The 14,255-nt window shown below is 39.7% G+C and overlaps 1 protein-coding gene across 1 annotated transcript in view; it reads right to left on the bottom strand.

The window, feature by feature from the left end:
- VAV3 (vav guanine nucleotide exchange factor 3) overlaps positions 1 to 14,255 on the bottom strand; it is a 390,869-nt gene that overhangs the window by 208,624 nt on the left and 167,990 nt on the right. The window contains exons 3-6 of the mRNA XM_060139483.1: positions 10,990 to 11,048; positions 8,528 to 8,593; positions 3,414 to 3,522; positions 1,266 to 1,358 (exon numbers count right to left, since the gene is read on the bottom strand). Of these exons, the coding sequence (XP_059995466.1) occupies positions 1,266 to 1,358; positions 3,414 to 3,522; positions 8,528 to 8,593; positions 10,990 to 11,048 (327 nt within the window). The remainder of the gene's footprint in view (positions 1 to 1,265; positions 1,359 to 3,413; positions 3,523 to 8,527; positions 8,594 to 10,989; positions 11,049 to 14,255) is intronic.

Here is a 14,255-nt window from a genome sequence, read left to right as displayed (position 1 = left end):
TGATTCATCTAGTGCCATGCCTTTAAACACCACTGCATAATGATAATGGCCCAATCTATACATCCAATCTTTCCCCTGAATGTCAGACTCATACATCTAACTTCCTCCTCAATACATCCCCTTGGAAGCTAATAGGTATTACAAATTTAGTAAGTCCCAACAGACTCGTGATTCCTACACCTGTCCTTCTCCATCTCAGTCACCATCTTCACCATTTACACAGTTACTCATGCTAAAAACCTAGCATTGTTAGGAATTCCCACTGGGCAGTCCAGTGGTTAGGACTCTTGCACTTCCACTGCTGTGGGCCCAGGGTTCAATCCCTAGTCAGGGAACTAAGATCTCACAAACCGAGCCATGTGGCGTGGCCAAAAAAAAAAAAAAAAACAAGAACAGAAAACCAAGAATTCTTGATTGCTCTTTCCACACATCCTTTACCTAAACCATCATCAAATCCACTTGGCTCTACTTTTATTTAGAATCTGACCACTCCCTGCCACCTCAATCAATTCCACCATTTTCCATCAACTTAATTATTACGATATCCTTCTAACATTTTTCTCAATTTCCACCCTTGCCTGACAAGAGTCAGAATGATCTGTTAAAAACTTACATTAGATCCCATCACTTCTTCTACTCAAAACGCTCTAGCTTTTAGCCAGGTGCTCCTATATGTCCCCTGTGACCTGGGGGCTCACAAAGTCTCTGATCTCACTGCTCCCCTGCACTCATTCTGCTTCAGCCTCCTGGGCTGTTGCTGTTCCCTGAACCACACTGAACACTGTCCCACGTGAGGACCTTTCTCCCAGGGATTGTCCACTCTGGGATATTCGCATGGCTTACTCCCTCCATTCACAAAGCTCTCTGCTTAAATACCATCTGACCACAGAGGCCTTCCATTACCACTCTATATAAGGTAACACCAGCCTCTCCCATCACTCACTACCCGCTTCCTCTGCCTTATTTTTCTTCAGAGAATTTATCACCACCTGGCATACTCGTTTGCTTAAATTATAAACCCTCCCATGAGAGTGTCATGAGAACTAGAGCTTTGTTGTGTTGACTGCTATACCCACAGTCCCTAGAATAGTGCCATTCACATACGAAGAAATCAATAAATCATTGTGGTATGAGTAAATCTGCTTTGAGATCTTTAAACCCAAAGTCCTGCTGAAAATCAGAATATGCAGACACTGTAGAAACACTGAGCCTAATGTATTAGCAAGGCAGTATTGGAGCGTCAAGAATGATACCTGATGACTTACTTTTTCTATTGACTCCAATGTTTCTGTATATTTTTCCTCTGTCTGTTTGATTTCTGCTAGGCAGCAACTCCGTATGTCATTTTCTGGACATTTCTACGATTAGAATTTTCAAATTAACATTATTTAATCAAATTCATGTATTAATCTTTCCAGTAGAAGATAGAAATAAAAATGATTGATTTTTTTAAGTGTTCCATTCTAATAAAACACATAACTGAAAGATATATTTAACTGCATTTGTGAAGGATCTTTGCTTTTTAAAAGAATTTGAACAATGTAAATGAAAAAGTTTTAGATAATTAAAAATATACTTTTGAGTATACTCTCTTTAAACTGAAACATCTATTTTAGTATAAATGTTACTGAATCTGGAGACATCATGAATGGTCTTATACAGTTTTCTTAATGTACAGCATACTTTATAAGTGCTGTAGAAATACTGCAAAAATCATAAAAGGATATTTGGTAAGTAAAAAATCTTAAAATATTTTTTCAAGAGTTAACATCTTGGTGTTTGGCTCTCTTACTGTTTAAGACTCTAGGCAGTAGAACATAGTAGGAAGATCAAAGTTTTGGGGATCAGATAGAATTTGGTTCAAGAACCAGTTTCGCTGTTATTAGTTTGTCTAATCTCTCTGTGTCTTGGTTTTCTCATCTATAAAACAGAATTACAGTACCCAGCCCAAGGAGCTGTAAATGAGATAACCTGTGTAGCGTGCTTAACACCCTGAGGAATGCACAAGCAGGGCCCTGTGCGTTCAATCGTCATCACTGCTCACCCTGGGCCACATGAACAGCCCAGCACCATAAGCTCAGTGAAGACGGTCCTTGGGAAAGACAATGAAGAATTTGCTGGTGCCCAAAGAAGTTGATAATTAAAGGGGTATGGACGATACTCCATCACCTAAAACACTCTTAAACTGCTGCTACAGGCGTCCTGTCAGCTCGTGCAGTGGGTTAAAGCACACATTCGTGACGTTTACTGAACACAGGCCAGCCAACTTGTTTCCATCCCACAGAAGCTACTGTCCCCTATGTGGGCACCGGACAACCTGCCAGCCCTTTATTAAATGCAAGAGGTCCAAGAGAGCTGAGCGAATTCATCAAAGCACCGAAGAAACCTAAAGTAGCACCCAGCTGATGAAGAAAGTCTTTTGTGTAAAGAAAATGTTAATAAAAGCTTAAGCAACGGACCTTATTTTTCATTTCAAATTATATATGAGAAAATCATTCAAGGTAATTCTGAATGTTTTAGATATTTTAATGCAGATAAAGCTTTGTGGGCTGCTGTTGACTATGGCAACATCTGAAACTAAGTTTATAAAATAGTAAAAAATGCTAGGAGACCTATAATGAAACAAACGACAACAACAAAAATATCTCATATCAACCCCTAACAAACAGGAAGAAATATTCTTTAACCTATACTTTATGCCACATCAAACTTAAAGTCGATTTACCTGCTTTGCAAGAGATTTCCTTTCATAACAATATAATTTCATGATCCCCTGAAATTATGTTCTATTGCCACTCTGCAATTATTTAGCTGTGTGGCATGCCGTTTACGTGTTAGACTTGATTTTCTTACTAGTAAACGGAGAGATTTAGACCAGAGATTTCCTATGGTTGTTCTGAACTGTAAAATGTCATGTTTACATGTCTCCAAATGCAGCAACACGTCATGGTTATACAGTTACAAGCAAGTAAACATAAAAAAGAAAACAAACAAAAAAAAACCATCCCAGCAGAAGTTACATAAATAATTATTGTACTATAATTATGCTATTATTTTATAATTATAATTAATATACTTATAACATAAATATTATTTCATTTTATTAATTATAATTATTGTATTCATTCGTCTTTCAAATAATCACTTTCCTAATAAAATACTCAGAATAACAAGTCATGGTTATAGAGTTATAAGCAAGATAAAAAAGAAAAACAACGATCCCAGCAGAAGTTACATAAATAATTATAACCATTGTATTAACTATAATTATGCTATTATTTTATAATTATAATTAGTATAATTAAAACATAAATATTATTTTATTAATTATTATATTAATTAGTCCTTCCAATAATCACTTTCCTAATAAGATACTCAGAGTAACTTAAAAAACAGGCAAGTCAAAGTCCTACAGGCTGATGCGCCTCCTCTGCCTTCATCAAGTCCTCGTACACTTCGCCACCTTCGTCTTCCCCATAAACACAGTCGTACAGACCCTCTTCATCTTCCACACGGGTTTCACTGAAGCAAAAGGTATAACATAAACGTCATTTTCTAGCATGCAGTAAATACAGTAGTTAGAAATAGCTTGCTGGTTATCAGCAGAAAATCCAGAGAGCAAATCAAATACAGTGGAAAGAGGCAAAGGTTTACATTACAGCTCTGCCCCTCCTAATAAGAACAAGGACAAACGACAACCACAGAATCTGACAACAATGGCAGTTGTTGTCCCTAACCTTCACTGGGAGTTTACTATGCCTCTCTGCATGGGTTATCTCACCTGGTTTGCCCAGGTCCAGCATTAATTTTGTTATCAGGTAGGCACTGTTGTTTGGCCAATTCAAGTGACAAGGACTTTGAGAGAACACAATGTTCTTTGACTTGCCCAGGATAACACAGCTAATCAGACAGCAGAGCCAGGATTTAAAACCCAGTCTGTCTTACACACTGAGTGTTTTAACTGCTCTATCATACTACCTCCCATTTTTCATATGTCAAGACCTCAGTTTCATTACCTGTATTAAAGGGTATAATATGGAGAAGACACAGGAGTTGGGGAGGACCCAATATGTTATAAATAATCTTTATAAAGCAAAAATTTCTGCTGATTATAATTGTCAATATCTAATGCAATGGTTTTCAAACCATGTTCCTTCAAGGCCACTCAGAGGGTACCCACAGGTTTGATTCTCTCAGATTCTGCTTTTATCTGTTCTATTTGTATTTTGCTTAAAGATATGGTCCCAAGGCCACAAGACATTTTTAAAAGCCATTGAAATTCTTCTGCTGGTCTCCTGGCAGTGGAAAATAATCCCTATTTTTTTTTTAACATCTTTATTGGAGTATAATTGCTTTACAATGGTGTGTTAGCTTCCGCTTTATAACAAAGTGCATAGGTTTACAATCTCAAATGAAGGGTTAGGGAAAGATAATCAGTCACTGTGGAAGCGTTCATGGAGACTTTAAAAATCGGGCCCTATTCAGTCAACACAAAAACAGCTGTTTCCACCTATCACCCATGCTGTTACTACTCCTTAAGTTTTTCCTTTCAGTTCAAGAGGTCTAGAATTAGCTTCTATTAACTAATAATGCCAAAGAACTGAGATTAATAAATTTAGGTATGTTAGAAAGAAGCATTAATATCTCTCTGAAAAGAAATTCAACTCGTTCAGTACTGCCAGCCCTTAGCATTTCTCTTGGGCCTGTGCAGATAGAACATTATAAATTGACGTACAAAAATAAAAGCACTAACTATAAATGTCACTCTGCAACTTGGAGCATTTTTCAAAGTAGGTGCAATCACAAGGTTGTCTATGTTTGTCATGAAGAGTTATCTGGAGGCATCTGACAGAAATGAACTGTCAGACACCCAGAAGAAAGGAAGGTGCCTTAAGGGAGAACGCTCTGGTGGTGAGAGAAGTTTCAGAGAACCTGCTCTGAGAAAAATTCATTCCAGGATTACCTGTCCCCCCATCCACCCACCTACCTGATTCTTAAACTAAGAACCTACTGATTGCCAGACTCACCAGTGCTAAGAATGCTAAGATCCAAGGGCTCTCCCATAGTCTAGTGTGGAAAACAGCACATAAACACATAATTCTATGAGTGCAGAGGAAAGAGTAAGAATAACTCTAAGGAAGGCAGGGAAAGCTTCATGGAAGATATTACATCTGAACTGGATCTTGAGTGTATTTATTTATTCAATAGGTATTTGCTGAATAAATACTATGTTCCAGCAGATATAGCTGCAGACAAGGCAGACACAGTTTCCACCCTCCAGGGTGACACAATGAATGAGAAGAGGGGATGAGCATTCAAAGGACCCCAACCTGTGCGATGGCAGAGAGGTGTGCAGAAGCTGGCGACGTGAGGGGTGGAGTCCCGTCCAGTGGGACCAGGTGAGTGAGGGGAGCCCCAGAGGGAAGAGGTGAACCAATCTGAGAAGGGCCCTGCGCTCTGGGAGCTCAACCTTACCTGGGCATCTGAGGACCGCAGTGGGTTACAGAGGGGTAGTGTGGAGGGTCAAGAAGCCAAGCAGGGAGATAGAGAAGCCAAGAAATGAAATGCTGTGGGTGAGAGGTAATGAGTACCATAACCAGGGTAAAGGCAGATGAGGAGAGAAACAGACTCAGGAGACCGTGTCCGCTACAACCAACCAGACTTGGGGACCAATCCGGATTAGGGAGAGGGGGGAGGACTGAAGGATGCTTTCAGCTCTGTACTCTGAAAAACTGGGGAGATGGTGAGTCTTATTGGCAGTTCCAGAATTTCCATACTGAGGGGCTTAGGCAGGCAGTCTCGCCTTAGGCAGTCCCGCCTGAGAACAGTGGGGCTGTTAAACTGGTTCGAGCACTTTCTATAACTCATCAAAGGGTAGGAAGGTCTGATGAGTTCATGAAGGAACTGAGATTAAAGAAATGATAAAGGAGTAGGTTCTGTATCAAAGGGGATCCTGTTCAGAAGGAAAATAGGCTGTGAAATCCTTGTCCTCCCTCAGACCCTCCAACCCCCACCCCCAAACCAACAAAAAAAAGCCAAAAAAACAAACAAAAAAATCACATCGTCTTTCTTAAGTCTTGCTATCGACTATTTTGCATGAGGGCAGAGGTACATATGTATAAATTCACACAGATTCTTCTCTAAGAATTGTAGGAGTGACACACACGCACCCACACACATTGCAACTGGGCTAGAACAGTTCCGGTTTTTGTTACTCAATCCCATACTAAAGCTGTTTTTCTTGCTAACAGTTTGGGCAGTAATCTCTGATTTGCACAAAATGAAGAAGGGAGAGAGGAAAAAGCTGTGATTCTTCAAATGGTCAATAAATCAACAGCAATCTATATTAGCTTTCCTGTGTCTGGGCAACCTAGATATGGTCCCGTCTGACACCCTGGTCATAAAGGTTGAAGGAGCAAGGACACTACCGTTTAGCCATTTTACACGCTCTCCATTCCATCCTGTGTCTGTTTCTCTCCACGTGAGGACAGAATGACTCCCCCTGCCTGGGGAGCAGACCAGTGTTTGTTCTGGGGCCCTCCCTTCAAGCGATTCACCCCCAGAGGTTAAAGGGAAGTCTATGAGCCCACAGAGATCATAACAAAGCCAAGACTGAAAAGCAAACCCTCATAGCAAACTCAAAAGCAGGCATTTGCAGGAAACACGCGACATTTGGACCTCCGACCACCTGGTGAAAAGGTGAAGCAGACTGCACCTCCCAGAGCATGTGAGTTGGCACCTCAGAGCAGCCGGTTCAGGGGCCCAAGTTTTCTCCAAACTTGCATCCTCACAGGATTTATCTTGGCATCAACAGAACAAGACGAGGGAAGACTATAAAAATGAGTAGGTGTAGGTGGGGAGTTAAGATAGAATGTCATCATAGCACTGGAAATAATATTCTTTCTAAGACGACAAGGAATTCGATTATCTGATAAGTAATCTTATAGTCACTTTATGAAGACTGTAGCCAATTCAATGAGACAATCAGCAATTACCTTGCTGAAGATTAGTGAGTTCTTGGAGATTTTAAGAAGAGATGAGAAACCATTCTTGATACACATGTGAAATACAAGACTTCGAGGCCCATCCAAAGGCAGCCTACTCTGGGGAGGGCTACGAGCCTTGCCAGTGGCTCCTTGCCAGAGGAGCAAGGCCTCTGGGAATCAATGCAGTGAGAGCCTCCACGCTAGAATAAGAACTGCCTGGGTTCCCATCCAAAGACTACTATTTACTTATGATCTTCAGCAAGTCATGATCTTCAATATGATCTTCAGCAAGTTACTTAGCTTTCAAGCCTCATTTTCTCATTTGTAAACTCTGGTGATACTAGGAACAACCTCATAATGTGGTGTTACATGAGAGACGCGTGTAACGTGGTTAGGACAGAAACACGCACTCAGTAAGCTCCTATGAACTGATAGATGTCTCACGATAGCTCCAGCCTGAAGCATCATGCCTGGAAGACAGTAAGTGCTCAACGCAGCTTTGGCCTATTAATTCAGAAAACAGATACTTACTGAGGACCTACTAGACACGAGACACTGTCTGAAGTGCTAGGAAAAGAGCCAAGAACAAGGTCAAGTTCCTGACCTCATGCAGCAGGCCTTCTGATGAGGAGACGGACAAAAAGTGAGGCAAGCCGAGACTGCCTCAGGTAGAGGCGAGTACCGTAAAAACACAGAGCAAGGTGAGGGTGGCGGCAATTTTAGATAGGAAAGGCCTCGCTGGCAGAGCCATCTGAGCAAAGACTTGGATGGCGAGGGGTTAGCCACATGGGCAGAAGGGACAGCCAGTGTAAAAGTCCTAGGGCAAGAACAAGGTCCGTGTGCTGAGGTATTAGGATCGATCAGTGGATGAATTTCCACAGGATCTGAATCTCTCCTGGAGCAGAATCTATGTCTTCTTATAATTCTTTGCAAACATACCTGATCTTTGGCATCAGCTCCTTGAGGGGTGAGGATCAAGTTTTACCTTTATTTGTAATCTGCACAAGTCACTCAATCAGCAGAAGACAACCAGCTGCAAAGACCTTTAGCCTCTCCCAACTATTAAATGATACAGCCCCAAAGGATTCTCTCTTCAGAATCAACACCATCTAATGAAACATCCCTGAATAACTCCCACCCACACTGATCTCGTTCGTCCTTGAACTTACACAGCGAGCACTATCTGTCCTACAGGTCCGGTGGTAGATTCTATTAATACTCCTCTCGTTAATTGTCTGATTCCAGGTTTATCTACTACCTTTCCTATGCCTTTGAGAAACTTCCAAATGTTACTTCATTGCTGTGTTTCTTTACTCTCCACAGAGACTTGCACAATGCAAGGCACACAAGAGGAATTGAAAGCCAGTTGAAGTACATTTTCTCATGAAGCTTTCCATCAGGAGTCTGAGGTTAATTCTCACATGTCTTAATCACTAAGCCACGGTTCCCCTTCAGAGAGCTATTTTAACACCCACGGTTAAAATCCACAAAGGATGCAAAAATTGGCAGTGGTGTACTTTTGTTGAAAATGCTCAACATACTCTATTAAATCAGGCAGGCTTTTGTAGATGTCGTCATCATTAACACTTTCTTCTGTCGGGAAGGGTCTAGGAGGGAGGGAAAAAAAAAGAGTGAATAGGCAAAAACTAGGCTGGACGTTTACCTCTCACGAAACACATACGCTCAGCTGCTGCCAAAGTGGTCAGATCAGTCACCATGTTTCACACGACTTCTGGGGCTTCTCCCAAAGTGCCTGGCTGTGGCTGTGTCAGGGTCCCCCAGAGGGAGGCATGGCACCTGCTACCTCAAATCACCTGCAGCGATCACGGCTGGTCACCACAGTCATGTGAGCAGTCGTGGACGTGCTGAGGTGCTCATCTGACCTCCCACCAGCCACACACCTGCAGCTCCCCAGCTCAGAGTGGGTCCTTGCCTTTAGCACCATTCAGATTCTTTGCACTTACAGAATCTGATCTGACAAATAACTTGGTAATTAGGTAACAACCATTCTAGCGTGACTCAATTCACTAGTATAGATGAGAATTAGAAAACAAAAATGCCATGCCCTTTATATATGATCATTGACTCTGATATACTTTTCTACTCAGACCGTAAGTTGTGTGAGTTGTATTTTTTATTTTTCATCTATTGGACAAATAAGTCAAACAGGCCTCAAAAAGAGTACGATGTTTTCTTTGTCCCCCGCTCAGAGAAAATCACTTTAGTTTCTACCCTATTCCTAGCCATTGGCTTCCCTTGTCTGCTTCGTACTATGAACTTTATTCATAATACCAACATAATGCCCTAAATTTATGTCTAACAAAATCACAGTGATTATACTATAGTGCCAAAAGTTTTACCCTCTTTTACATGAAGTCAGCATGTCATATGTTCCATAAAAACAAGAGGATCCATCAAAATAAAAAATAAGCACTAGATAATTACTAAATAATTATATTTAGTATAGTGAAAACATTTTCACATTCGTTTATGTATTAACTTAGTACTTAAGACATCTGAGGAACATATATTTTTCAAATAAATTAAAATGTGTGAGAAATGCCAGTTTCAAAATCCTTTTTTAAATAAATTTTGACACATTTTATTATACTCTTATATACAAGTCTATTGTAGTAAAAAATTGAAATTATAAGTAAGAAGGAAAAAGTATAAGTAACAAGGAAAAAACTCTTCTATATATAGTTTCAGAACCAACAATATATAAATACATAAGAATAGAATCATGCTATTTCAAAATTTGCTGTTTGCATATAACAAAATATATGTTGACATGGAAAGATAATCATGTATTGAAGAGAAAATGAAGGTATGGAACATTTATCCAGCCTAGAGACTACTGTAGAAAGCTGCCAGACTCATGGCCCATTTCTGAGGAAGGGTCTGTGGGTGTCTTCCCCAAGATCACTGTGCTTTGTACCCAGGGACTGGGCTGTCATGCTCGGATCCTCTCTGTTTGAATCTGAATGTGAACAGAAAAATGGAAGCAACAGAAGAAGAGACCCAGGGTCACAGAGCCCCATAACGGCTGGAGACTGAATTATGGAGCCCTGAGGAAATCAGGTAAAAAATGAGATCCATTCCATTTCCATGTGGCCTGGCTGTGTGGCTACTGAAACTGTTTTTCTGTATTTCTAACATTCCTAATAATACAACTTTCTGACTGACCTAACTTGAATATGCAGTATTTTAAACAGAAAAGGCCCGACACAACATAACACATCTACCTTTCCATATTTAACTGACTGCATAATGCTTCACTGCATGGAGAAGGTATAATTTAAACAATTTACAGTGAACCCTTGAACAACAAGGTATGAACTGCACACGTCCACTTATAAATGGATTTTTTTCAATAGTAAATACTACACGATCCACAGTTGGTTGGAACCACAGGTGCAGAGGAATTGAGGATGCAAAGGGCCGAATATAAGTTATACTTAAATTTTCAACTGTGTGGATGGTTGGTGCTCCTAATTCCCACGTTTTTCAAGGATCAACAGTACTTCCAAGTTTTTCACTTAGTTCCAAACTTTCAATACACCTTCTCGAACATATATTATTTTATACTTGTCTGATTATTTCTGAAACGCCTAGAAGTTGTGACTTATTGTTATGGCCTACAGGATATAAATGTACTGCAATATCTTTTTTTAAAATATCAATTTAATTAAGCATTTGTGTTTGTCTTAATGAATCACCTGTATAGGAATGTTAGAGGGAGTTAAAAGAAAGAACTGTACCAGTGACAGTCACCAGTGAGTTGAGAACGATGTTTAGCCAATGTGTCTTATTCAACGCTACGACTCAGTTCTTACTTGCTCGATAAATTTCAAATGTCTATTGAGCACTTATATACCCGGCCACTCTTCATGAATGAGATGTGGTCCCTGTATGCAAAGTGCTTTACACATAGTAGCCATTCAATAAACAATCACTTCATTGAACTGAACAGGACGTACGAACCACAGAGAAGCTAGCTTACCTGATTCCTGTGGCCAGCGCTACAGGTGTGCGAGAGAGTCGCGATAATGTTTCTATAACCTGAGAAAAGAGGAAAGGGCTCACTGGACGTGTATTTCAGAAAAAAATATTTTTTCTCAAAAACAGTAGTTTTACAATCCAATATTAACAATAGCAGTGGAAACGTAAGTTTGCAGGTGTCACCAAAGTGCAGAAAGGGAAGAGTTGTAACCGAGAAGTATATACACCTACCTATAATTTTGTCCCCTTCCTTAATTTTCTGACTCTACTTATAAGTTTGTCCCTTTCCTTAATTTTATGACTCTAAGCAGGTTACTAACCATGTGGTTTTCAGTTTCTTGATCAGTAAAAACAAGGAGTTAGGGTAATTCTAAAGTTCTCATGTCTCCCCTACTACATGATCTGAAAGACCCTGTAACGCCGCTCTGTCCAAAACAGTAGACACTAACCACACAGAGGCTATTTAGATTTAAATTAATTAAAATTTTAAAAACAAAAAATCAGGTTCCTTAGTTGGACTAGCCATGTTGCATGTGCTCAGTAGCCCATGCGCCTAGTGGCTACGGCATTGGACGACACAGACATCAAACACTTCCGTTATCACAAAAAGTTCTATTGGACAGAACTGCTGTATAGCAAAGTGGTTCAGAGGGTGGGCTCTCCAGCCAGACCACGTCATGTGAGTTCTGATCCCGACTTCACCATTTATTAGCTGTATATCCGTATGCAAACTACTTAATTTCTCTGGGTCTCAGCTTTCTCTTCTGGCTACTGCCTATAATAATTAAGTTAGGTTATTAACAATCACTATCTTATTATGAGAATTAAAAAGATAATACATGTAAAGCATTTATATGGTAGCTATTCTTTATAATTGCCAACTTCAAGAAAATTACCTTATTCTAATTCTGAATATTTTCAGAAAAGGAATTTCCTAAATTACCCTTAATTATCTGTATCTGTTTCAAAAATTCTTCATAAAGGTCTTCAGTACCTAACCCTCGATGTGCCCTGCTAGATCTTTAGCGTTAGTACATAGCAACTGTACCCTTCCTTCCCACGTTTACACCTAACAGCATCTCTTTCAAAGACTTACTGAGGAAGCTAATGAGCTAAAATGTGTTTTTCTCATGAAACCTCTTTCTATGATAATAGATATAATTTGTCTTAAGTATCTAAACAAAACGTAAATACATTCTACTACAAGGCCTATTCACAATGAGAAAACAGAAAGAGAAAAGGTAAAAATCTATCTCTAGGTTGAGGTAGTCTTTGAATTCCCCAGTTCAAAGATGGAAATGTTTCCAGTACTAGGAGTCACATAAGGGTATTAGCCACACATATACTCATTTATCACCTAACTTCAGGAGGCAGTATATTGTTGTGGTTACAAACTCTGAACTGAGAACACCTGGATGAGCTAGGCCCACCTTCACCAGCCTCTATAAAATGTGGATAATAACAACTACTTACCTGCCTCACAGAGTTACTGAAAAATTAAATGACACGATGCCCATCAAATGCTTAACTCAACAAATGTGAACTGTTATTAATACATAAAATAAAATAATCATTACATACAAATGAAATTTAATCTAATCGAAGGCCTTTATGCAATTTCTTTCTGGTTTAACCTTGCTGAAGAGCAAAAAACAACCTCCTAGGTAACACTTGATATCGATTAATATCCATAAGAAAGATAAAGCAACTTCAGTGAGTCTGTAAATTCAGAAGATCATGAACGAAATAATACATTTATCAAAATAAACTGATTCAAGATAAAAATAATCATCTGCTAAGTTTCCAAAAATATGCATTATTGAGTGAAAAGTCTAGCTATTGGAGGAGTCCAGGATAACCTGTGGAGTAATATTTAGACTGCTGAATTAACTACATTGTTGCATTCTAGCATGAGCCTTATCCTGATGTAGCACTGTTCTAAAGTTATGGGGTGAAGTCGGCTTCTAAATCGTTTTTTCACAGCAGTGTCACTACTCAATAACAAGAGAAATAGTACAGCATTAGTACTGCTATGTGTTTTACTACTGCTATTATTTAACACAAATGTTAAAACACCAGAACTAGTCACAACCTGTCCCCGCCACACAAGACTATATGTAGTTTGATTTTTTTAATACAATTGTCCACCAGAGGGAGCGAGACAATAGTCTATCACTTCACTCCTGCATTGAATGTAAGTACAAACATTTCTGAAAATTAACATGCTGAAACCAACTGTTATTTACTTAAAAGGATTGTCTAGTCTATTCAATGATAGAAAAATAACATAAAGATAAAAGTTCAGTGGATGGGACTGAAGGATAATAGGTAGCATGTCTTAAAGTGAATCTCCCAGGGGACTATCACTCAGTTTTGTATCTATCTTATTGTACATCAAGTCCATCCATTAACTCAAGTTTAGCCAAAGCAAATAAGGACTGTTTGGTCAATGTAGTGTTTTTAGAACAGTGTGTATTCTATATAAAGGTGGAGTGTATCCGGATTTGGAATAGACAAGTACACAAATTAATGCCAGATTCTGAAGTCCTCTGTGTGGAGAATGACCTGCTGTTAGAAACATCCTTCAAGTATATTTACAAAAGAAAATAGCCCCAAGGGCGGTAAGAAGACTATTTGCCTTGAAATGTCTTAATTTCTAAATTGTTGCCTCAAATAACATGACATATGGACATTTACTCCCAGAAAGGGGGATAACAAGTTAGAATATTTGCAGGTTAATAGGCTGAAAACGAACGACTAAATCCACATCATGGATTTTCTTTCTCTACCTACATCCATCCCTTGTTTGATAAGAAGAATGGCATTTGCAAAGAAGTGAAAAAATTCCAGATAACAAGAATAAGAGTTACCGTGCGAGGAAGGTGGGAGAGGCGAGCAGGGCTTCTGTGTGTCTGCTTTAGAGGGGTGGGTTAGATCCCAGAATCTATGAAGGGTCATTGACAAGTTTAAGGAAGATAGCAGGGTCAAAACTGCATTTTTAGAAGATCACTCAGCAAAGTGAAGGACAGACCGGGGTAGGAGGACATGGGATACAGACAGGGACCAGGAGACCCACTGGGGGTGGGGGGGTTCTCAATCATCCAGGTGAGAAATGAGAGGTCTACAGGAGAGCTAGAGAAGAGGTGGAAATATGCGAAGTATTTAGGAACAGCGGCTGACACACCGTGGAGGCTGAGGAAGGAGGAAGAACCCGGGACCACCTGGGCCGGCTGTTACAGCGTAGAGGGGCCACAGTGCTCCGGGATG

Source organism: Lagenorhynchus albirostris, chromosome 2 (assembly GCF_949774975.1).
Source record: "Lagenorhynchus albirostris chromosome 2, mLagAlb1.1, whole genome shotgun sequence".
NCBI lineage: Eukaryota > Metazoa > Chordata > Mammalia > Artiodactyla > Delphinidae > Lagenorhynchus > Lagenorhynchus albirostris.
The sequence above is the reverse complement of the archived record's forward strand: the minus strand, read 5'-3'. Positions and strand labels throughout refer to the sequence as shown.